The sequence below is a fragment of the Loxodonta africana genome, chromosome 21 (genome assembly GCF_030014295.1).
Source record: "Loxodonta africana isolate mLoxAfr1 chromosome 21, mLoxAfr1.hap2, whole genome shotgun sequence".
Taxonomy (NCBI): domain Eukaryota; kingdom Metazoa; phylum Chordata; class Mammalia; order Proboscidea; family Elephantidae; genus Loxodonta; species Loxodonta africana.
Genome location: NC_087362.1, coordinates 69527082 through 69549745, shown reverse-complemented (window position 1 = coordinate 69549745; position 22664 = coordinate 69527082). Strand labels below are relative to the sequence as shown.

Here is a 22664-nt window from a genome sequence, read left to right as displayed (position 1 = left end):
GTTGTAGTGCCCCAAAGATAGTGGGTCTTCGGGACCTACCTGGATTAGCCTAATCAACATTCTCCCCTTCAGGAATTCTTAAAGATTCTGTCAAAATTTCTCCTCACAGAGCCCCAGGTTGACTTTGGTTGTTGGAGGCTGGATATATTTGTTTGTGGTGCCTTTATTTTAATGCCTTTTTTCACAGAAAATTCCTTAAAGTCAAAGTAACATTTCTGACTCTGAAAACTTATAGGTAAGATTATTCTAGGAGTAAAGGAGACAGTGTGTCAGTCTGTTGCAGATTTCTTTCATCTGGGGACGTGTTCTTCCTTCCTTAGGTTCTTTCACTGACAGCCCTGGGCAAAGCCTTTGTAGACATACTCCCTTGACTTTTTTTTTTTTTTTTTTAATTGTTAGCAACTGAAGGATTTGTTCACAAAAATTGTTTCCATTGTGATCTAATCCTGCCTGGTTTCCCTTAAAATTCTTCAGATCTAAATTATCATTTTTGTAAAAATAGCTGCTAGGCATGTTTGTGAAATAAGCTTAAGTGATAATGAATGTATGCCAAAACAGGGTCTATTTAGACACAAAGTATGTTTGTTTAAATCAACATTTAAATCAGCTCTGGCCTGTAGGCTTAGATTCCAAACACAAGTGATTTCATCTGGTTTTGAAACATAAAATAGGACCTTCAACCATCACTTTGCTGCTGGGTCCATGACACTGGTAGGTATGAGATGTACTGGAGAAAGGCTGTGGTCTAAGGATACCTGGGGTATATCTGAAAGCCTGTTTGAAATTATCTGAAAGCAGCCACCAGGCTTGTTCTCAGACAGTCTAAGCAGAAACACTCAGATGTCTGTCCTTCATCAGTGTGGTCATGACAGCATTTATGGGGGGAGGACGGGAGGGGCACAGCTGCCATTGCTGAGTCGGGTCTAGAGAAATCGTGGCCTGCAGAAGCACTAGGGGACACTGCAAGTGACCCTTCTTTTGGGGTCATTCTTATGTGAAGTGTTGAGAAGAAGACCATCCGTCATCTCCAGTCTCTGCATCGTGTGGTTGATGCGGTAGTAAACCACACAGTAGGCATCACAGTTGTGCTCAGGGGTGCTGAGCTTCCTTTTGGAGATGAGGTCTTTCCAAGTATTTCCTAAGGGCTTCTCTACTCAGAGGTAAACTGAGAGATTCCACCCCCTCAAGCAGGAGTTAGTTACTTTCTTTTGTTTTTAAGAGGCTAAAGATCTTTCACAGAAGAGATAGCTCTAGAACATCCCTTTTATAGCCTAAAGGGAAAATAAAGGACATCACTTTAGGATAACATTTATTATTATGAAAGGGATCATACTAAAGGGGTTGGATGTATGTGAAAGCCTTTAAAGCCTTAATATATAAAGTCATCTCATGTCTGAAGTTATTAATATAATTCAGCAAATGTTTACTGAGCACCAACTATGTATATATAGGATACTGCATGAAACATTTAAACACTGTGTAGCAATCCATTCTAATTGCCTCTTTGGTAGGGTAAATGTTGAGCCTCATCTCAGTATTATTGCCTTCATTCTTTTCTTCCACATTCTTACTGTAAAACCCAAAACCAGCTGCCGCTGAGTCAGTTCCAGCTCATGGTAACCCTGTGTGTGTCAGATTAGAACGGTGCTCCACAGGGTTTTGAGTGACTGATTTTTCAGAGGTAGATCACCAGGCCTTCCCAGGCACCTCTGGGTAAATTCCAGCTTCCAGCCTTTTAGTTAGCAGCCAAGAGCACTAACCATTTGCACTACCTAGGGACTTCATTTCTACCAAAGGCTCAATTTTGAAATGTCAGAGGCTTCAGTGGAAGAATTTTCTTTAGAGTTCTAATTTTTAATAATGGAAAATGGTCTATAGTTTCTTAGAGGAGGAGAGATTTAAGTTGAAGTGTAAAACCAAGAATACTTAGGAATTAAATTTCTCATTACCCTGCAAGGACATTTTGTTGAAATCAGGTCCCCAAGGTGTGACAGCCCCTGCTGCTTTTCCTGTGATGGACCCAGAGGTCAGGTCACTCCTTTGCCTTCCACACCCCAGGGCTGTATGTGCTCACCTGGTTGCCCGCCTTCTATGTTATGCTGAGGTGTGTTTCGTGCCTTGTTTTCACTCAGATTTAAACACATCCATATTTCCCTCTCTTTATTGATAGTGTTTCCTGGGTTTTTTCACCTTCTGGTATCTGTTTCAACAAACACCAGGCCATATTTTTATAGGTTTAATGTATGATTGGAAACTCTGGTGGTGTAGCAGATAAGTGCTACAGCCGCTAACCAAAGGGTCCACAGTTCGAATCTGCCAGGCGCTCCTTGGAAACTCTATGGGGCGGTTCTACTCTGTCCTATAGGGTCGCTATGAGTCAGAATCAACTCGACGGCACTGGGTTTGGTTTTTTTCTAGTAATGTATGATTAGAAAGCACATTCATTTCAGTAAGGCTGAATGCCACTGCATTCATTCCTTTGTGTCCTTGAATGTTTCATTTTGGGATCCTGAAATTTCTCTTTGACGTTGTGGAATTAGGATAGATGGATTGGTAGATTTGAACGTTTTGAGGTGTGCCATTTTAACTACTTGGCTTTAGGAGAATTTCACCAGAAATAGTCTCTTTCTAGTGATGAAGCCTACATACAGTATTTTCTCAATGGGACTGAAAAAAAGGTTCCAGATTTCCTTCACATTTAATCAAAGCAGCAGTAATTACTGCATGTTTTAAATATGATGTAGGTTAAGTTCAGACCTTAAATGCCTATAAATCTCTTTTATATTTAATGAATCATTTTGTAGTATTTGCATATTCTGTAAATCTTTGAAGTGCAGATAGAGCAAATGCTCACACACTACATTATAATGCTCAGTTTACCCATTTGCTCAACAATGATTAACTTGTTGAAGCCTAGAGCTTCAACAATAGATGAGGTTATTTGTTCAAAATGCCATCAGGTCTTCCTGGAATGACATTTAAATTATATAATGTAAATCCATTTGACCTGTGAGTCCTTGTGATTATTTAGTGACATTTCTTACAGAATAAATTGTCTGCAGGTTGGGCAGCCTGCTATGGAGCTTGGCAGAGAGCTATAAAAATAAATTATCCTTTCATTTTATACATCATTTGTTCAAACATTTGTAAAAATTGCTTTGTTTTTCTCTAATAGAGAAGTGTCAGTCAGTGGTTAAAAGCACATTGGCTGTGTAAGATACAGACCACAGACTGCACCAGGCAGAGTGTCTGTGAAGGCAGAACGCCCAGCCTTCTCTCTCCTACCGCATAGCTCAAGTAAAGGGCAAAGACTCCCTCCTCCCTTTGTCTGCTTTACCACAGGAACTAGAAAACAGCAGGAATATAGGTATTGAAAGTTTAGAAAATATGTGTTTTTCATTTTGTCCTGTTTAGCTTGTTGCTCTCACTTTGGTATTTGCTTTAAGGATAAAATTAAATACTTACAACGGAGGTGAAATACGCCAGGTTTTCTGTGGAGCTAGCAAACGGAACAAAGTGAATTAAGTCAAACAGAACAAAGTGAATCAACCTCATCTCCTCTGTCCTCAGAAGTCAGTACTCGTCAAAGAGTTGTTGTCTCTAATTTATTTTATAGGCATTAGGGTACTTGACAACTTGCATTTTGCCACTTTAAAATAAAACCAGGGAGTTTAGTGAACATATGTTAACAAGCCAGAGTATGTGGCACCAACAGTTTAAACAGATTTCATCTTTTTTAAACTCTCTCTTTGCTAAGAAGGCCAAAAAGACATGTTACAACTTAATGAACTTTATTCCATTTTTTTTCAACTCCCCCGAGCAGGTACGTGGCATGTCACCTTATACTTCCTGGTGGTGGCTCTTCTTTGCCTTGGGGGCTGCACCAGCTCTGGGTAGGTGGGGATGGAGTGACTCAGGTGTTCCTACACTTTCCATAGACAGGCAGGTTTCATGTCTGCTGTGTTTGGTTTACAGCACAGCTAGAGGTCTACAGGAAATACTAACAGATCTGTGATAGACCACTGGTTTGTTTGAAGTGTCTGCCTGTAATGGGAGCTGAGTCTGGCTCTGTTAGCTTGTCAGCTTCTTGAGGACAGGCACACCATGTTTGCCAGCCCAGCACATAATAGGCCCTCAGTAGTACTTGCTGAATGAATAAAGAGTAACTGTAACTCCCCACTAAGAAGCTGAGAACTTTTGACATTTAAACCTTTGTGAACCGTGTGATTCATTGAAGCATTATTATGACAATCCAGGAAGCTGGTGAAACCTTGGTCCTTAGCCATGAATAGATAGCAAGGTCAGCCGTCTATCTCTGCCAAGTACACTTTTCCCCTTAAGAAAAATATCACATCCTAACAGGGATCATAATCACAGAACATATAGTATAAACAGCTCTGTGTATTTCCTTGGTGCTGATTCCTGTTTTATATTCAGAACAATGATGTGAAAACAATCTTACTATATTAATGAGTACGATTTTTTATAAGCTCAGCTACTGGATTCGTCCTTTAAAAAAAAAAAATTTTTTTTTTTTTTTTATAGAAAGACCAGCTTCCCGCTATGTAGGCAGTAAGACTACCAACCAGGATAGCTCACCCCCGTTAGCTCTCACTTCAGCCTCATGCCCTGCCAGACATGGGGACCAGACTAATTTTCTTCCTGCACTCTAAATCTGTTTAGTTCATAGGCCCCAAAGACAGCCACTTGCTGGCATTGGTGACGTTACTGTAACAGTTACTGTCATGCAAAGGTTAAAGCCATTTGAGAGTTTACAAAAGGAGAGACGACTTGTTTGGAAAAACGATGACGTTTAATTCATATTTGTCCATCTCTATTCTCTAGCAATTTTGATACACTATAAATGAAGGTAGAACAACATATATGGCACCGAATAAGTGTTTAATTTTAGTAAGTGTTAATTGAATAAAACGGAATTTCTGTAAAACCTTTCACTAAAGAACTCGAAATACCTTCACGTGTTTTTATTTAAAACCTCATATTCCTCTGATCATGTGGGACAGATGTCAGTTTCCCAGTGAACTGGTGGCAAGAGTCCAGTTGTCAGAACGACAACAACCTCTCAGGCCCAAGTTCACCCAAAATGCAGATATGCATCACTCCTGGTGTGCACACTGTCATTCATTCCATCGCTTAAGAAAGCTTACTGGAATGCGAGTGAATGAGAATGTTACTTACTGCTAGGAAGAAAATCGGAAGTTTTTCAAAAGTAAATTATTTGTAAATGTCACAACTTGAATGGTCACTTCTTAGACACTGTAAGCCTTTAGTTGGATGGCATTCATGCTGCAATCTTAACATTGAATTGTAATAAATGCAACATACTTGTGAGATACATAAATGTGGTGGAGCTTCTCTCGGGAACTTCAGCACCAGAGCAGGTTTCAGGCCCTGCCCTCTGAAAACATGGAGAACCGCCTACGAGAGAGGTTTCTGCAAAGGATGTTGAGCTTTACTAATTTCAGTTAGACTCCTTAAAACTAACTCCATGTTAACTCAGTCTAGCAGACTCCTCTTCCTTAACACCAGAGGGGTAAGTGTGTCTTTCAGTATTCCTAGTGAGCTCTACAGTAAAGTCTCATTGCTGCCTTGAGAATCCACAGAAGAGACGTTGTGTTCTTCCTAATAAAACACACACACACATCACTGGTTTGCGAGTGACAGGCTAGGTTTTCAAAAATGGAAGAGAATTAAATCATTTACTAAAATTCTTTTTCCTGGGGAAAGTGGGGAGAAGGAAAGATGCTTTCCCATGTTCAGGGAATCTCTCGTTGGTTTTTCTTCATTGCTCCTCACACCCCACAGGGATTCAGAGAGTGGCTTGTGGTAATTGGAAAGTGAGATCATCATTTAACATTAGGGTGCCCTGTGTTCTTTAAGATGCCTGTAACCTAACACCACTGCCATCGAGTCAATTCTGACTCATAACGACCCTATAGGACAGAGTAGAACTGCCCCATAGGGTCTCCCAGGCAGTGATCTTTACAGAAACAGACTGCCACATCTTTCTCCCACAGAGCGGCTGGTGGGTTTGAGCCACCGACCTTTTGGTTCGCAGCTGAGCACTTTAACCACTGTGCCACCAGGCCTCCCTAAGACGCCTATAAAAAAAAAAAATTCTATAGTTTTCCTTAATCAGGACTAAAAGGGAAAATACTTGTGTTTCCACGTTAGAAATATTGTACATTCCCATGTTTAATAAGATACTTGCTACTTCAGAATCTTCTTTCTGTTCTTTTGTTTTTGTTAATTCTGTTTTCCTTAAAAGTAATTTATACTAATATCTGTGATCTTTTTTGCTTTTGTTTTAAACAAAAACCCTCCTAATTAACTCATAATCAGTTGCAGCTTCTGGATTTATAATTTGTTACATTTTGAGTTTAACATGTTAAGCTTAGAGCAAAAAGCAATGGCAGTCTTTTGACTTCTTGTTAGTATCCACAACTCTGGAGCAACAGCGGAAAGGATTATGGATTGCTAGCCTAGAAGCCTTAGACTCAGGAGCCGCCTGCTCCCTAAGACAATTCATTGTAAAAACAAAGCCATCAAAACAGTAAGCTAGAAGCTTTTTAACCGTTGTAGTAGTGAACAGTCAAGAACAAGTGTGAAAAGTTCCCTAAGATGTTTGGAGTGCAAACCAGAGGCCCAAGCAGCCTCCTGTTTTCCCAACTCTCAACACTTTCTAACAAAGCTGGTGGTTCTGAAAGATTATCATGTTGTCTTTTCTGTTGTCTTTGAGGAAATCTTAGCTGTGGGGTTAATTCAGGCTCTAAAATCTTTCAGCTCTAACACTCCAAGGAATGCTGTGTTTGCTGGAAGCATGCAGTTGCTGGCTGGAGTCAAGCTGTGCACAGGAAGGACCTTAACCAACCACCCGCACTATGAAGACAAAAGCCTAAGAGAGCGAACCAAAGCTGTAAGGACCTCATCTTGCTGCTTTCCTCGCTGCTTGTGGGCTAGCAGTGGGCTTCCCTATGTTTGGTAAAAGCCAAAAACCAAACCCATTGTCTTTGAGTAGAATCTCAACTCATAGCAACCCTACAGGACAAAGCAGAACTGCCCCATGGGTTTTCCAAGACTGTCATCTTCGGTAAAGTAGAGGGTCAGTGAAAAAGAGGAAGACCCTCAACGAGATGGATTTACACAGTGGCTGCAAGAATGGGCTCAAGTTTAACAACTCTTGTGAGGATGGTGCAGGACCAGGCAGTGTTGCATTGTGTTTGTACATAAGGGTTGCTATGAGTCGGAACTGACTCTATGGCACCTAACGACAACAATCTTTACGGAAGCAGACTGCCACATCTTTCTCCTGAGGAGCAGCTGGTGGGTTCAGACCGCCAACCTTTCGGTTTGCAGCCAAGCACTTAACCATTGCACCACCAGGGCTACTGCTGTGCACCTACAGCTTGTGGGTTTTAAGGGGAAATCAGGAAAACTTCAGGGCACAGGGCTTCTGTGTCTTGCCATCCTGGACTTTGGCCTGCCTGCGTCAGTTAAAGGCATGCTGTTAGGCCACACGTTCATCTCGGTAGGGGAGTAACTGAGAAGGTAAACACCTTGGGATGTACAGAATATAGCGTTTGAGAGCAAGGCCTGAAAGCCTTTGAATTGCAGAGGGGAAGGAAAGGAGTAGAGAAATACCAGTCACATTTTTTATGGCCCATTTGTTATTTCTAACGGTGTTTTGGTTTTGATTTGTCTTAAATAGGTAATACAGCCACATAGTTAAAAACCGAGGACATGCAAAAGGGAATATAGTGAAACGACCCCCTCCCACCCCTGTGTCCCAGCTACTGGTTGCCCTCCCAGGAGGCAGATAATGTTACCGGTTTCTTGTGTCTCCTCCTACAGGTATTTTACACACATACAAATGTGTATGTACACACACACTCTTATTCTTTTACTGCTTTTACACAAGAAAAAGCAGCCCACATCATGCTTTTTGGGTACTTTTTATATTTTAGAAATCATTGCATATCAGTATATTATAACTTCCTTGTTACCTTAAAGCTGCATAATATTATGTAGCTGTACCATGTTTTATTTAACCATTTAGGTTGTTTCCCTGTATTTTGCAATTATAAACAGTACTCCAAATAAACTTGTATATGCATCCATTTGTACAGTACAAATACGTATCTGTACTTCCAATTTCTAGGCATGGAATTGCTGGGATAGAGGGCACAGGCACTGGCAATTTAGGTCAGCAGTGCAGGAGAGCACCTGTTTCCCTAGCGGTCGTCAGCAGTGGTGTCAGACTTCTTTGATGTTTTATATTGGTTACTACTTAATCTTGGTAGTTAAAAGACTACTAAAAAGTCTCATTTTGGGGTGATATTTCGACTAGCCTAAGCAAATGATTTATACTAAATCTTCTGTTTTTTGTCAGAAATTGTCTTAACTTACCCTTGCCATCGAGTTGATTCCAACTCATGACAACCCTATAGGACAGAGAGAACTGCCCCATAGGTTTCCAAGGAGCAGGTGGTGGATTTGAACTGCCAACCTTTTGGTTAGCAGCTGAGCTCTTAACCAGTGGGCCACCAGGGTTCCTGCTAAATGGAAATTTTCCATTGGCCCAAGTGTTCCAGATAGCCCCAGGTTAACTAGGGGACCGAGGGGTGCCTGACTCAGCAAATAAGAGGTTCAGTCAGGAGGTGGCCTGTGCAGCTTAGACACAAGAGAGATGTAGCAAAGGCACGAAGGATGCTCAGGGAGTCCTGTGCTCCGCCCTTTCTGAGGTCCGGTCCCTGTCCAGGTAACCAAGCTGTATACCCTAAAAACTAACATCCTGCAAGTCCTAGGGCTCTTCTTTATTCGGGACCTTCAAATCCTTGGAATGCCTTTCCCCTGAGGCCTGGGGCTGAGCTGTATGATGGACTCACCTTTTAGCATTAGAAGCAGCTCAGTTCCCTGCCATCTCATCCATCTGTGCAGACACTCTGTACTTGGCCCTCAGCACCCAGTCTTTTAAGCCAGAAGCCTGTCATTAGAAAGCTTTGGGCAACAGAGGAAGCAACACTTCTCTTCACGATTCCTTCTCTTCTCCCCAAGTTTCCCAATTCCAACAACTCCTAGAACAGCACACTCACAGGCTGGGTCAGTTCCTTGAAGGTGTATGAAGCTAGTGATGAATGTGCAGGTGGTGCCTCCCCTTGAACTGCTGCTGGCTGCTGCCGGTTGCTCCGGCTCCGGCTGCTGCCGGTTGCTCCGGCTCCGGCTGCTGCCGGTTGCTCCGGCTCCGGCTGCTGCCGGTTGCTCCGGCTCCGGCTGCTGCCGGTTGCTCCGGCTCCGGCTGCTGCCGGTTGCTCCGGCTCCGGCTGCTGCCGGTTGCTCCGGCTCCGGCTGCTGCCGGTTGCTCCGGCTCCGGCTGCTGCCGGTTGCTCCGGCTCCGGCTGCTGCCGGTTGCTCCGGCTCCGGCTGCTGCCGGTTGCTCCGGCTCCGGCTGCTGCACGTTGCTCCGGCTCCGGCTGCTGCACGTTGCTCCGGCTCCGGCTGCTGCACGTTGCTCCGGCTCCGGCTGCTGTACTTTGGTCTGGCTCTGGGTGCTACAGGTTACCCTGGCTCCAGCTGCTGTTGGTTGCTACGGCTCTGGCTGTTGCACGTTGCTCTGGCTCCGGCTGCTGCACGTTGCTCCGGCTCCGGCTGCTGCACGTTGCTGTGGCTATGGCTGCTGTACTTTGGTCTGGCTCCGGGTGCTGCAGGTTACCCTGGCTCCAGCTGCTGCCGGTTGCTACGGCTCTGGTTGCTGCACGTTGCTCCGGCTCCGGCTGCTGCACGTTGCTCCGGCTCCGGCTGCTGCACGTTGCGCTGGCTCCGGCTGCTGCACGTTGCTCTGGCTCCGGCGGCTGCACGTTGCTCCGGCTCCGGCTGCTGCACATTGCTCTGGCTCTGGCTGCTGTAGTTTGCTCTGGCTCCGGGTGCTGCAGGTTACCCTGGCTCCAGTTGCTGCCAGTTCCTACGGCTCTGGCTGCTGCACATTGCTCTGGCTCCGGCTGCTACACATTGCTCTGGCTCCGGCTGCTGTACTTTGCTCTGGCTCCGGGTGCTACAGGTTACCCTGGCTCCAGCTGCTGCCGGTTGCTACGGCTCTGGTTGCTGCACATTGCTCTGGCTCCAGCTGCTGCACATTGTTCTGGCTCTGGCTGTTGCACATTGCTCTAGCTCTGGCTACTGCACATTGCCCTGGTTCCAGGTACTGTAAGTTACTCTGGCTGCAGCTGCTGCACGTTACTTTGGCTCCGGCTGCTGCCGTTTGCTCCAGCTCCGGCTACTGCAGGTTGCTCTGGCTCCAGCTGCTGCAGGTTGCGCTGGCTCTGGCTCCTGCCGGTTGCTTCGGCTCCGGGCAAGGCTGAGAGGTAAAGATGACTGTTACATCTCATTCTGATCTAGCAGCATGTAGCATAGCAGCAGTAAAGCAATGGTGCTGCCCAGCCTATGACCACGCACTCCCGTCACGGCCCTTTTCCCCAACTTGTATCATCAGCAGTTGAGTCCCCTCCTTACATGTTCCCCTAAAACTGAACCATCACCCCTGATGGGCTCTTTTTAATCTGTAAGTTCCGTTTTCAAGGTAGAGACTGTCTTATTTACTATACTGTGTTATTTACTTTGGTGAAACATTCTTAGAATTGGCACCTACCAATGAATGTGTTCATAACTCAAAATAATACAGTCTAAATCCAAATGCATTTGGTGTCTAAATCTGTATGTATTCAGCATGACTCACTTTCCCTCTTCCCAAGACTCAGTAATTAGTGTTCGTTTGGAAACTTCCCCCACGCACTGCAGGACTGCTGATGACTGGCCTGGGAGGGTGGGGAGGGGACACCATGCCACACAGAGTCAACACCTCTGGGAGGTCACTTCATTAGACATTTTTCACTGACCCCCTGGCAGCTGAGTGATATTTTGCCCGTATTCTGTTGTCATCTCGTTTTGAAGGTCTATCAGATATACGCAAAGCGGTCTCCAGAGGAAGTGTATGCCTTGCTAAGGTCCTTTGGCACCGACTACGTCATCCTGGAAGACAGCATCTGCTACGAACGAAGGCACCGCCGCGGCTGCCGGCTGCGGGACCTGCTGGACATCGCCAACGGACACGTAAGCATATCCAATCTGGCCGTGTGAGGGAACTTCCTGGAAGAGGTGGGATTCCAATTTGAGTCCTAAGTACCCTAAGTATTGTAAATCGTTTTATATGTCACAGTACGAGTCAAGTATTAGTTTTTTGCCCGCGTTCTGTAGAAATCCTCACCTTGGCACTTGAGTGGCAGCCACAGGGGCTGGGCAAGGGGACAGTGGGAAAGGAACTCTAGGTCCCCAGCTCCGCATCACACAGAGCAGCACTGTCTTTACTGTTGGGTGCCACAGAGCACTGCATAAAATCTGTTTTGTAAGAATTTCACTGCTAAAAAAAAAAACAAGGAAATAAAAACTCAGCCTTAAACCACCTCTCAATAAAACCCGTCACATGGCTCAGTACATGACTGACTGACAGCAGTGCTCCATCTCTCCTCTCCCAGCTGCGGTGGTAGATGGGTGCTGCTCTCCCTGCCCTCTCATTGGGTGGCCCCTTTTGCCCCATGGCACACATCCACAGATGGTTTTCTATGGCCAAGCTTGTACCTAGATTAGATGTTCCTCTCCTTCCTGAGGAAAATATTCTTGGAGCTATGCCAGGTCTCAAATAGAACAAACAGAAACTGTTCACTCTTTTCAGGGGTGTGTGTGCTGTAACTAAGGTCCCTAGGTTTTCGCTTAACTGCTAACCTAAAGGTTGGTGGTTAGAACCCACCCAGTGGCACCGCAGGAGAAAGGCTTGGCAGTCTGCTTCCATAAAGATTACAGCCAAGAAAACCCTATGGAGCAGTTCTATGCTGTAACACAGGAGATCACCATGAGTCGGAAACAGCTGGACAGCAGTGGGTACAAGTGCCGCAATTTGGTAGAAAATTGGACAGATATTTGTAAAATGAGTGGGACAAAAATGATAAACTTAGCCTAAATCTGAAAAAAACTAGTCTACAGAATTTGATATTCAGATTTTTTTAAATAATTTGTGATATTTTTTGTTGTTGAGAATATACACAGCAAAAACATATACCATTTCAAGTTTCTACATGTACAATTCAGTGACATTTATTATACATTCTTCAAGTTGTCCAGCCATTCTTACCTTCCTTTTCTGAGTTGTTCCTCCACCATTAACACAAACTCACTGCTTCTTTATCTGATCTTTCAAGTTGCTGTTGTCAATTCAATCTCATATAGATGGATCTTAAAAGAGCATAATGTTCAAGACAGGCATTCTTTACTATTGTTGGTTTTAACAAGACTCAGGGATATTTTCGGTTTAAAGATTATCTTGGGGCAGTAGTTTTAGGGGTTCATCCGGTCTCCATGGCTCCAGAAAATCTGGATTCCATGAGAATTTGAAATTCTGTTCTGCATTATACCCCTTTTGATCTGCATTCTTCTATAGTGAGATTCAGATTTTTACCCAAGGAAGATAATGGCTTTGTGTATAGCTTTTTCTGACTAGGCTATTTAATGAGTTCAAGAACTTTGTCTGGTCATAGTAACTCTTCTCTTTTTTCATTACCATCAGAGGGACAGTGTAGTACATGCCTAAGGACAAAGAGACCTGAGCTGTAGATCTAGCTTTGCCATTGATGTGATCATCGTATGACACTGAACTTTCCTTCTCAACCTTAACTTGTGCTTCTTAAGGGTAGAAGGGATGTACCAGGTGATCTCCAAGTAGCCATTGAAATTTAAATAATTTAATTTCACCAATACATCCTTCTTAAAGGAATCAAATACCTATTCCTACTTCTTTTATAAATATGATTTTTTTTCAAACTGTATTTGGATCTGTTTTGGTTTCAGGTGATGGATGGCCCAGGAGAGAATGAGCCCGATTTGAAACCTGCAGGCCACCCTCGCTTCTGTGAAGAGATAAAAAGAAACCTACCCCCTTACATGGCACATTTCACTAGAGTGTTTCAGAACAAAACATTCCATGTTTACAAGCTAACCAGAAACAAGTAACAACACAGTTGTCTGTTCAGCCTCTATTTTTGATACAAATTCCATCATAATGAAGCCCAATTGATAGTTTCCTATGTAATTAGGTAGCCTGCACCTTAAAGCTGTGATCTGAGTAAGGTCTACAGATGTTTACACAAGCATTACTATCTCTGAAAGTATCTTACACAAGTTCAAGTGTTTGTCATCTTGTCTCTATCTGTTCAACGTTGTTTAGTGTAACTGTTCACAGCTTTCCCAGAGTGGCCTAGAACTTTGTTGGGGAGATCAGTCTGTGTTCCATGGCAGCCTGAACAGCCACATATCATGTTGGGAATCAAGAACCTGTTCAGGATTTGAAATACGTTTAATCTTCAATTGTCTTAAGACAGCAGTGGTTGAATTGAATTGAGGAGATGCATAATTATTGAATTTTATTCCACTTGTGAAGACCAATCAGTGGCTTTTTAAAAAGCTCTTTATTGTCCTGTTTTACCTGAAAATTTTATGAAGTGTTTTCAGTTTTCATGCTCTTAACATTGGAAAAAAAAAATCATGTTAGGTCTTTGTACATATCTGAAATTTTTTGATCGAGCTGTGTCCGAAATGTAGTGCGTAGACTTCAGTAATATGTGTCACATATTAAATGTGTCTGTGTGTTTTTTAATGCTGGACACAGAAAAGTATTACAAGTTCCATATTTTAAGTCCTTAAAGGGGCAGAAATATATGTAGCCAAGTAGAATTTGTTACTGCTTAGTGTTTTTATTTTAAAACCTATGGATACTATTTAACCTCCCCTTCAAGTAAGAGAGTTTTGCTTTATTTCTTACTCATTTAAATCTACTGGGTTTGCAAAATTTTGTAAAATTTTGTGTTTTTAGCCTTTGTATTTTTTACAGCCTAGAACCTTGCAGAAAGCCTGACTATTTTTAAAATGTCGTGTCTTAACTAATTCGCTGATAACGATATTTGTAGCAGACCGCATTTTCATACCAGGTTTGATTTGTGTCTCCAATCTTACCGTGAGGTCCTGCTGGTGTTGTTCTTTTCCTTACAAAAAGGTAACCAAGTGCCTCTAAGTCATGACAGCTTATCAGCAAGAAAGAGGATTATGTGTACCTGCTCAAAAATTTTTTGATAATTGCTTTTATAATTAATTGCTAATGATGGGGACATGTAAAAGTTGCTGATAAAAGTATGCTGTGCATTTAATTAAATCAAGATGGCTAATGAAATTCACTTTCTCCTCTGTTCTTGCCAGTTGGAAATGATTTAAATGCTTCTCCTTGCAATTGTATTGAAGTAAATTAACATATGCATTGAGATGGACATATCTCATGCTCAAATAATTTTATATTCAGTTACTATTTAATAAGCAGCATTCAAAAATTTTTTCTACACTGTCATTTTGAACACAAGGATATTTGACTTTTATCAAAACTTATTTAAATAAAAAATTGACAGTAGCTGGGTTATTAAATTATACAACTGAAACTCCTGAATTATACCTTTCTTGTATTCCTTAATAAGGTTGGAGACCACTGTGGTTTAGGAGAATACAGTAATAAAGCATTTTAATCAGTACTGAAACTTTAATTAAGCCAGTAATGATGCATGCCTGTTGTAGCTGACAGCATGGGTCAGTACATCCTTCAGAGAGTGCCTTGCTCTATTTGAAACCAAGCACATGTAAGGTACATTATGTCCGACTGTGTGTTTTCATTTTAAAATTCTTTGTTACCTTTTCATATATATTTAAATTTGATTTAAATATTCCTATATGTGTTAGTCTAAGAACTTTGGGTATTTGGAGTATTAATACACATGAAAGTATTTGGAGTATTAATACACATGAAAATGTACTTAAATTTTTATGTTAATCATTACTACATCAGTGGCATACAGTGATTTTTTTTTCCCTGTAGCTTAGGTGCCATTGTTGCCAAAACATTGAGTGTTCAGTCTTTAGTGAAAAATATAAAGGGCCAAAAAATCTTGCAAGACAAAATCCATACACTCTTTCCAAGACACTGTGACCATGTACAGTACCAGTTTTTTTTTTTTTCCCTGATGACCATATCTCTTAGCAAATTATGTTAGACATTTTTAGTGCTCATCCATATTCTCTTTAAGGCCTTTTCCTTGGAGTACACAGGAAGAGAGAAGAACCATCAGAGGCCTGGGTCTGGTTTCCAGTCCCTCTGCCAAGCCAAAGCAAGAGACAGACTTGTGGCTTCAGCTCCACACCACACAGACCTTGGCGACTGTGTTAGCATTTGGTAACAACCTCAAGGTATGGCTGTGTTTTCTCTCGATAGCAAAACCACTTGATTTTGCCTCAGATTTAGCCATCAGAAGAACCTCTAAGTCCAATAGAAGTGCTCTTAACTGGCCTCTACTTATGTGACTCACCAGATTACCTGGCCTCTCCATCCCACTTGTAAACTACTAGCCCCAGCCCATCTGGGAGCCACTTCCAGCTCTTCTCATAGGCTCTTACTCCCTGATTGAGTTGTGTGCCCATACCAAACTTCCCTGTGCAAGTTGTACTTACTACAAGCACGGAACTGAATTAATATTTGCATAAACCTAGAAATGTGGGCATGAAAAGAAAGAGTTATTTCGGTGGTAAGATTTGATATCAATTTATTTGCTAATAAAATTGCTTTGAATTAGGTGTGGTTGGAGAAATTATAAAATATTGAGGAAATAAAAATCAAGAAAAGTTCTGAACTTAGAGGGCTTCGTAGGTTTACTTAAGTACTCATTCTACTTTTTAAAAATCTAAACTGATAGGATTGTACCCAAATCATGTTATTGGTTCGACGTTTGCAAGAAGTAGAACTACAATTGTCGGACCCTTATGCAAAGGAAGAGACTTGGCTTTACATCAAAATATTTGCAAATGAATGTACAATTATATATTTTAATTCCTTACTTGAACCTACTTACTTCATTAAATGACCAACTGCTGACACTGATCACAGTGACTAATACAGATTCTACTATACTAGATAGGTCCCAGTCACTTTTACTACAGGCTTTTAAAGAACGAGGATTCATTTCAGATATATTAGCCAGGAACATAATGAGGTGTTATCTAGGCCATTTATTGTCCACTGAAAGATGGTTTTCCTGACCTTTGTGAAATCTACTGAAGTTTTTTTGGGTGTGTGTTTGTGTTTTTGGGGGGGTGCTACCAGGTGGCAAGGGCATATATATAGGTATTAAATCAGGCCTGCAGCTGTATTTCACAGTTAGTCCAATTTGTAGAAAATGTAACTCATCTTTGGCCAAAATCTACCAGAATTAACATAGAAATATTCTATTTTTAAAATTTAATCGAAACTTTGGAATTATTGTTGCTATTGGGTTCCATTGAGTCAATTCCGACTCATAATGACCCCATATGAAGATATTAAAATGTTCTCAGATCATATATCTTGTTTGATATGCTCCCAAATGCTTTATACACGACAACCTTTTGGCCTAGGAGAGAGTGCTTCTGTGTTCATGGAAGAAGGCTTTTAAGATGAGAGAGTGGCTTGCTTACTTGTGGTAATTGATTTTGTTTTTAACATCCTATGGGTTAAATCTTACAAAGAGCTTTTATAATTTGTTGTACTGAATTGTATGAAGATTAAATACTAAATAAAGCTCTTTTAAATCACAAAAGAGAAGTATCTTTCATTTTTCTGAAGGTCAAAAACCAAGAAACTAGCCTATTGAGGTGCATTAAACATGCACCAAATAGAAAATAATCACATAGATGGATGTGGCGAGGCCTTAATTGTGCTTGTTGATTTGAAGGAGTTTATTTTTTTACAGCAATTTGTTTTGATAGCTGCTTGCCTGTTTCCCTTGAATCTCAAGGTTGTAATTTAGATTTCTAAAGAGAAGGCTGTTATCAGCAGAATTTATCTTGGAGGAGATAAATGCTCTTTGTTTTGACCTTTGGAATGGTTTCTACTTTTTGATTAAATTCTTAATCTTTAGTAGTTCAGGAAGGTGGGTGGCAGTCCACGTTTTTGGTTAGAGTATATAGATAACAGATGTACTTGACTATTATTTGTTTAAAGCAGATGCTGAAATCCCAAACAGACATTGTTGGAGAGACGGGATATGCTTTCACATAGAAGAAACAGGTATTAAGATCTCAACTATTCTGTACTGATAAGTGCTTTCTAGCAAAGGAGAATTACAAACAGTACAGTTAAGTGAGAGATTCAGGATATGAGTGAACTGAACATGTAAGTGGTTTTGCACGTGACACCAGGTACTTGGCAGATGAAATGCTTTATTCTCTGTCCTTCCTTTCAGAGGAGGTATTGGAAACTCATTTCATAAACCTTTTCAGTTAATTTAGTATTTAGAAGTTTGCTTTATAGGATTGTCTTTCAAAATGTGAATAATGGAAGTGTAGTGGAATGTGAAATCAGCTTAGTGGATTACAGTCAACATTTAAAGAAAAGGAAAGGAAGAGCAAAGAAATAAGAAAATAGAGTGTGTGTGTGTAAGAGAGAGTGAGTGGACAGAGGCCCCACTTAAGTATAAGTATTGCTTTGTGAAACATTTGTTTCAGTTATTTATGTAGGTATCATATTGCAATATAAAATGTTTTTATTTCTTACTGTGGGTTACACTCAACGTTGGAAAGCTACACCCTTCCAGCAGGGGAGATGCTGGGAAGATAGATATGTCTCTGTCTTTGTCCCCCAACTCTAGTAGAGTGCTCTGAACACTGATGATATGAAATAATCATTTTTAGGTGTGATATGGGCATTGTGGTTCTGTTTTTTAAAGAGTTTGTATCTTTTAGAATATATATTGAAATATTTACAGACAAAATTATATGTCCAGGATTTGTATCACAATAACTTTGGGAGGCATACAGATGAAACAAGACTGACTATGAGTTGATATCATTTAACTAGTTTGTAATTTTTCATAATCAAAAAAGAAATTAGAAAAGAACCATCAAAATAAACCAGAAAACTAGAAGATAAAAGGAAAAACTGAAATTAATCAATTAGAAAAATAGTAGAAAGGATAAATGGATCCAAAAACTGATTCTTTGAAAAGAATAATGAAATAGATAAACACCTGGTAAATGTAATTAAGAAAAAGAACAAGAATGTGTAAGATTGGAAACATGAAAGAAGATACAATAGCAAAATCTGAAATGAGAGAAGGAATTATACAAGAATATCGTATGCAATTCTGTGGCAAAAATAAATTGAAAACCTAGAGGAAATGAGCGATTTCTTAACAAAATGGAAATTATCAAAATTGCCCCAAAAAGAAGCTGAAAATTTGAATAGAGAAGAACCACAGAAACTCTGGAAAGGGGTTCAGAGGTTTCAAATGGCACTTGGACCAGAGGGGTACACAGCAAAGTTCTTTCTAATTTTTAAAGAAGCTATAATTCCAAGGTTATTAATAACTACTCTAGGCCATAGAAAAGTAAGGAAAGCTCTCAAGTTTGTTTAGAAGTTACCCAATTTTAATACTAAAACTCAACACAGTGTATTAGTTTTCTACTGCAGAATAATAAATTCCAACAAACTTTGCAGTCTAAAACAACATATATTATTCACAGTTTTTGTGTGTCAGGAATAAAAGCACAGCTTAGCTGGGTCCTCTGGTGAGTCTCACAAAAATTCAATCAAGGTGACTTTCTTATCTGGAGTTTGGGACTCTTCCAAGATCATTCAGGTTGACGGAATTCAGTTACTTATTGCAGAACCAAGCCCTTGGCTCCTAGAGGCCACCTCTTTAGGCGTGTTCACAGTGTGACTGTTCGTTTCTAAAAGGGAACAGGAGAGCATCTCTCTTGAAGAAGGATTAAGTTCCTCTTTTTAAGAGTTTTCATCTGATTAAGTCGGTCCCACTGAGTATAATCTCCATTTTTATTATTCAAAATCAGCTGACTTGGGCCCTTAATTATATCTGAAAAATCTCTTCATCTTTATCATATAGCATAACCTATCATAGAAGTGATACCATATTCTAGAATACATGGTGAGAATCTTGGGGACCACTTAGAATTCTGCCTACCACAGATAGTTTAAAAAGAAAACTAGGATCTGGTAATCACTGAGTATTTGACAGTAACTAACACACAGGGCTACAGTCTTTAGAGAAGGAAAGCACATGAGGTGAGCCCCAATTTCACCCTGGTTCTCTAGGATCTTTTCCAAACTCTAGCACAGGCAAATGAAGCCCAAGAGAATAGCAGTTCCATGGCTGCTAAAATGTCTGGGAGTAGGTAGGGGTCAGAGGAGCAGGACAGTGAAGAGAAGGGAGTTGCAGAAAAGAAAACCAAAAAAAATCTGTAAAAGTTTCCCCTCGGTCCTTGGCCAATCCCTAATCTGTACACGTGTGGCTTAGCATGAAACTTCTGGTGAGAGCTGAACAAAGATTTTAGAGGTTCCATAATGCTAGGGAGACTCTGGAATTAGGGCCCAACCAGGGTGGAGAGACCATAGTGAAACCCCTAGGCATTTGAATGATACCCCAGAAAGGCCACACCTTACCCTGAGAGTAGAGGCTGTTATCCTAACTGCCTGACAGAAGCAAATGTAAATCTGCCATGAAGAATGATAACCTCATCCATGACCTCAAATTATCTCTACTATGTTTTATACACAATATCTAGAACCCAATGAAAAATAACTAGGAATAATAAAAAGACTGAAACAAAATTGACATAGAAACAGAACCACAGATTCAGATATTGAAGTTTAACACATAGACTTTTAAGTAATTATACATATAGTCAAGAAATTAAATGACAAAATGGAGAATTTAGGCAAAGAACTGAAAAATGTAATAAATTAAGTTTTCAATGATAGATTAAATAGCAAATTAGACACAGGTGAAGAGAGAATTGGCCAAATGGAAGACATATAGGAAGAAAATATCCAGACTAAAACACAGGGGAAAAAGATGGAAAATAGAATAAGAGATATTTTAGAACTTTTCACTTTATTATTGTAACTAGAATCTCACAAGGAAAAAGAATGGGCCTATATGGCTTTGGGCAAGCTACTTTTAGCTTCGGTTTCGTCTTCTGTAAGTGGAGGTGTAAATATCTATCCATGGGGTTGTTGGATAGATTAAACGATATATGTAAAGCACTAGGCCCAATACCTAGCACATGGTAAATGCAATAAATGGAGCTGCAAGTTACCATCATCATCATTGTCAATGTTAGAATGTCAAGGAGAAAATTATGGAGAACGAAGATACTAAAAGTTCTCAGAAATTTTACGTGAAATATTTTTGCTGTAGAAAATATCTTTCTTAAAAGAAACCCTGAGGCATTTAGGAGATTAACAGTTTGTGAGGAAACCAACTTCTTAGTAATCCGTCTTTGTATTACAAGGAGAGGTGTGCTGATGTCTGATATATGTGGGAGAGAAAGAGCCATAGACAAAGACTGAGAGACTAATTGAATGTTTTTGAAAGAGACATCATCATTGTTGAAGATAAATAGCAGAGCCTTGCCAAGATGCAGATATTCATAAAGAAGTAGAAGTAGCTGATTGTGTATGAATCTGCTTATGAGTGAAAGAAGTGATTTCAGGACTAGCACAGTAATTAGAACAGCAGCGTGCTAATTAAGGATCATAAATTTAATGAAACTATTAGCATTTTCTCTTGCAAGAAAAGGTAGATGTTTTTTCCCAGGAAATGACACCTGTGAACAATTATCTCTTATTATTGCTATTAAGATTATTTACATAAGTTGTACTCATTTAGCAGTCACTGCTCTTAATGACTTCTCTGCAACACCTGATGTTACACTAGATTTACTCTGTATGGCTAGGAGAATACTTTTATAGACAGTTGTTAGAGGACTTACTGTACTGTTATGCTTTGTCTTTGTGGGTAGCATTTTTATTTAACAGAAGAAAATGTTTCACAGTCTTTGATCTGTAAGAGCTTGGTGGTTTATGAACATTATAAACATAACCTTCCCGGTGCCATCATTCAGCTCACTGATTCTTTCAGTGGAAACTTACTGAGTACCTACTCGATGCTGGGAGAAAACCTGAGGATAAGGAGGGTCTTATGTATACAAACATGAATAAATAAGATCCTAGCATTGCATGAATAAAAATGGTTACAATGACATGCTTTAGATAGAGCTACAAAAACTCTTAAGGGGGGAACAAAGGGTGTACTATGAGGAAGTTTCATGTTGCATGTTACAGAAAACCTAACCCAAACCCCCTTAACCCATAAAGGGAACTTATTAGCACACTTAGTTGTATTTTAGGCCTTCAGGTGAAGTTTTAATATAATGTCTCAGTTGAGACCTTTAGGCACTGGGAACACATTAGATGCACAAGACAGACACATTCTATATTCTCATTGAGTTTACATTCTAGTTGGAAGACACAGACAACAAATAAGAAACTGCCAAGTGCTTAAAGCTGCTAATCAAGTGTGATTGGTTGGCTACTTGAATTTAAATGCTCAAAAGGTGTCTCTGAAGAGATGACATCTAAACTAAAATTTGAATGACAAGAAGGAGCCTTCCATAAGAAAAGGGAAGAAGGTCCCAGACAGATGGACCAGTTATTACAAAGGCCCAAAGTCCAGAAGGAGCTTGATGTGACTGAGGATCAGAAATAAGACAAATGGGAAAAGGAGAGACTAGTTGAAGTATGCAGAAGTCAGATCACAGTAAAGAGACTGAATTTTATTCCAAATGTGATAGAAAAACGCTGGAAGATTTTGAGGAGCTTGGGTGCTAACTGAAATATTGGCGGTTGGAACCCATCCAGTGGCTCTGCAGGAGAAAGGCCTGGCCATCTGCTTCCATAAAGATTACAACAAAGAAAACCATATGGGGCAGTTCTATTCTGTCACATGAGGTCAGTATAAGTAGAAAATTGACAACACCTAACAACAACAGCGATGATCTAATTTATGTTTCAGAGAAGATGTCTACAGATGCTGTGTATTAGTTTTCTATTGCTGCCGTATCAAATTACCAAAACTTAGAGGCTTAAATATAAGTCTCAGCTATTTCTTCTGCTTAAAGTCTCAAGGATGAAATCTAGGTTCCTTTCTGGAGGATCTAGGAAAGAATTCCAGACTCATTCGAATTATTGGCAGAATTCAGTTCCATGAGGCTGTAGAACAAAGGTTGTCATTTCTTTGCTGGTTGTTACTTTAGGACCGCCCTTAGCTCACAAGAGGCCTCTCTTGGGTCCTTGCTCATAGCCTTCTACATCTCAGAACCAGCAACACGGTGCCAAATCCTTCTTACACTGCTGAAAGTTTGATTTCAGCCTGTAAATTTTCTTCACGTTTAAGGGATTAAATTGATTGCATTGATTAGATTGGATGCACCAGATAATACAGGATAATCTTCCCATCTCGAGGTACGTAACCTTCACCACATTGGCAGACTCTTTTGTCCTGTAACATAACATAGTAACAGGTTCTAAAGATTAGGAAAGGGACATCTTGGGTCTGGGTGGGAGCATTATTCAGCCTACCATAGATGCTGTGTGGAAATTAGCCTTGAGTGGGCAGGGAGTAAGATTGGAAGCAGGGATACCAGCTATATGGGTATTTCAATAGTGCAAGTAAGAG

The 22664-nt window shown here is 40.6% G+C and overlaps 1 protein-coding gene across 8 annotated transcripts in view; it reads left to right on the top strand.

Annotated features, from left to right (window-relative positions):
* DPY19L3 (dpy-19 like C-mannosyltransferase 3) overlaps window positions 1–14287 on the top strand; it is a 75666-nt gene extending 61379 nt beyond the window's left edge. For 7 of the 8 annotated variants that reach the window (XM_023555657.2, XM_064274106.1, XM_023555656.2 and 4 more), the window contains 3 exons: window positions 6805–6937; window positions 10966–11124; window positions 12913–14287. In XM_023555657.2, coding sequence (XP_023411425.1) covers window positions 6805–6937; window positions 10966–11124; window positions 12913–13074 — 454 coding nt within the window. In that variant the 3' untranslated portion in view covers window positions 13075–14287. Of the gene's footprint in view, window positions 1–6804; window positions 6938–7729; window positions 7873–10965; window positions 11125–12912 lie in introns of those variants that run through there. The other variant, XR_002787317.2, reaches the window with a different exon arrangement.
* The last annotated feature ends 8377 nt before the right edge of the window (window positions 14288–22664 follow it).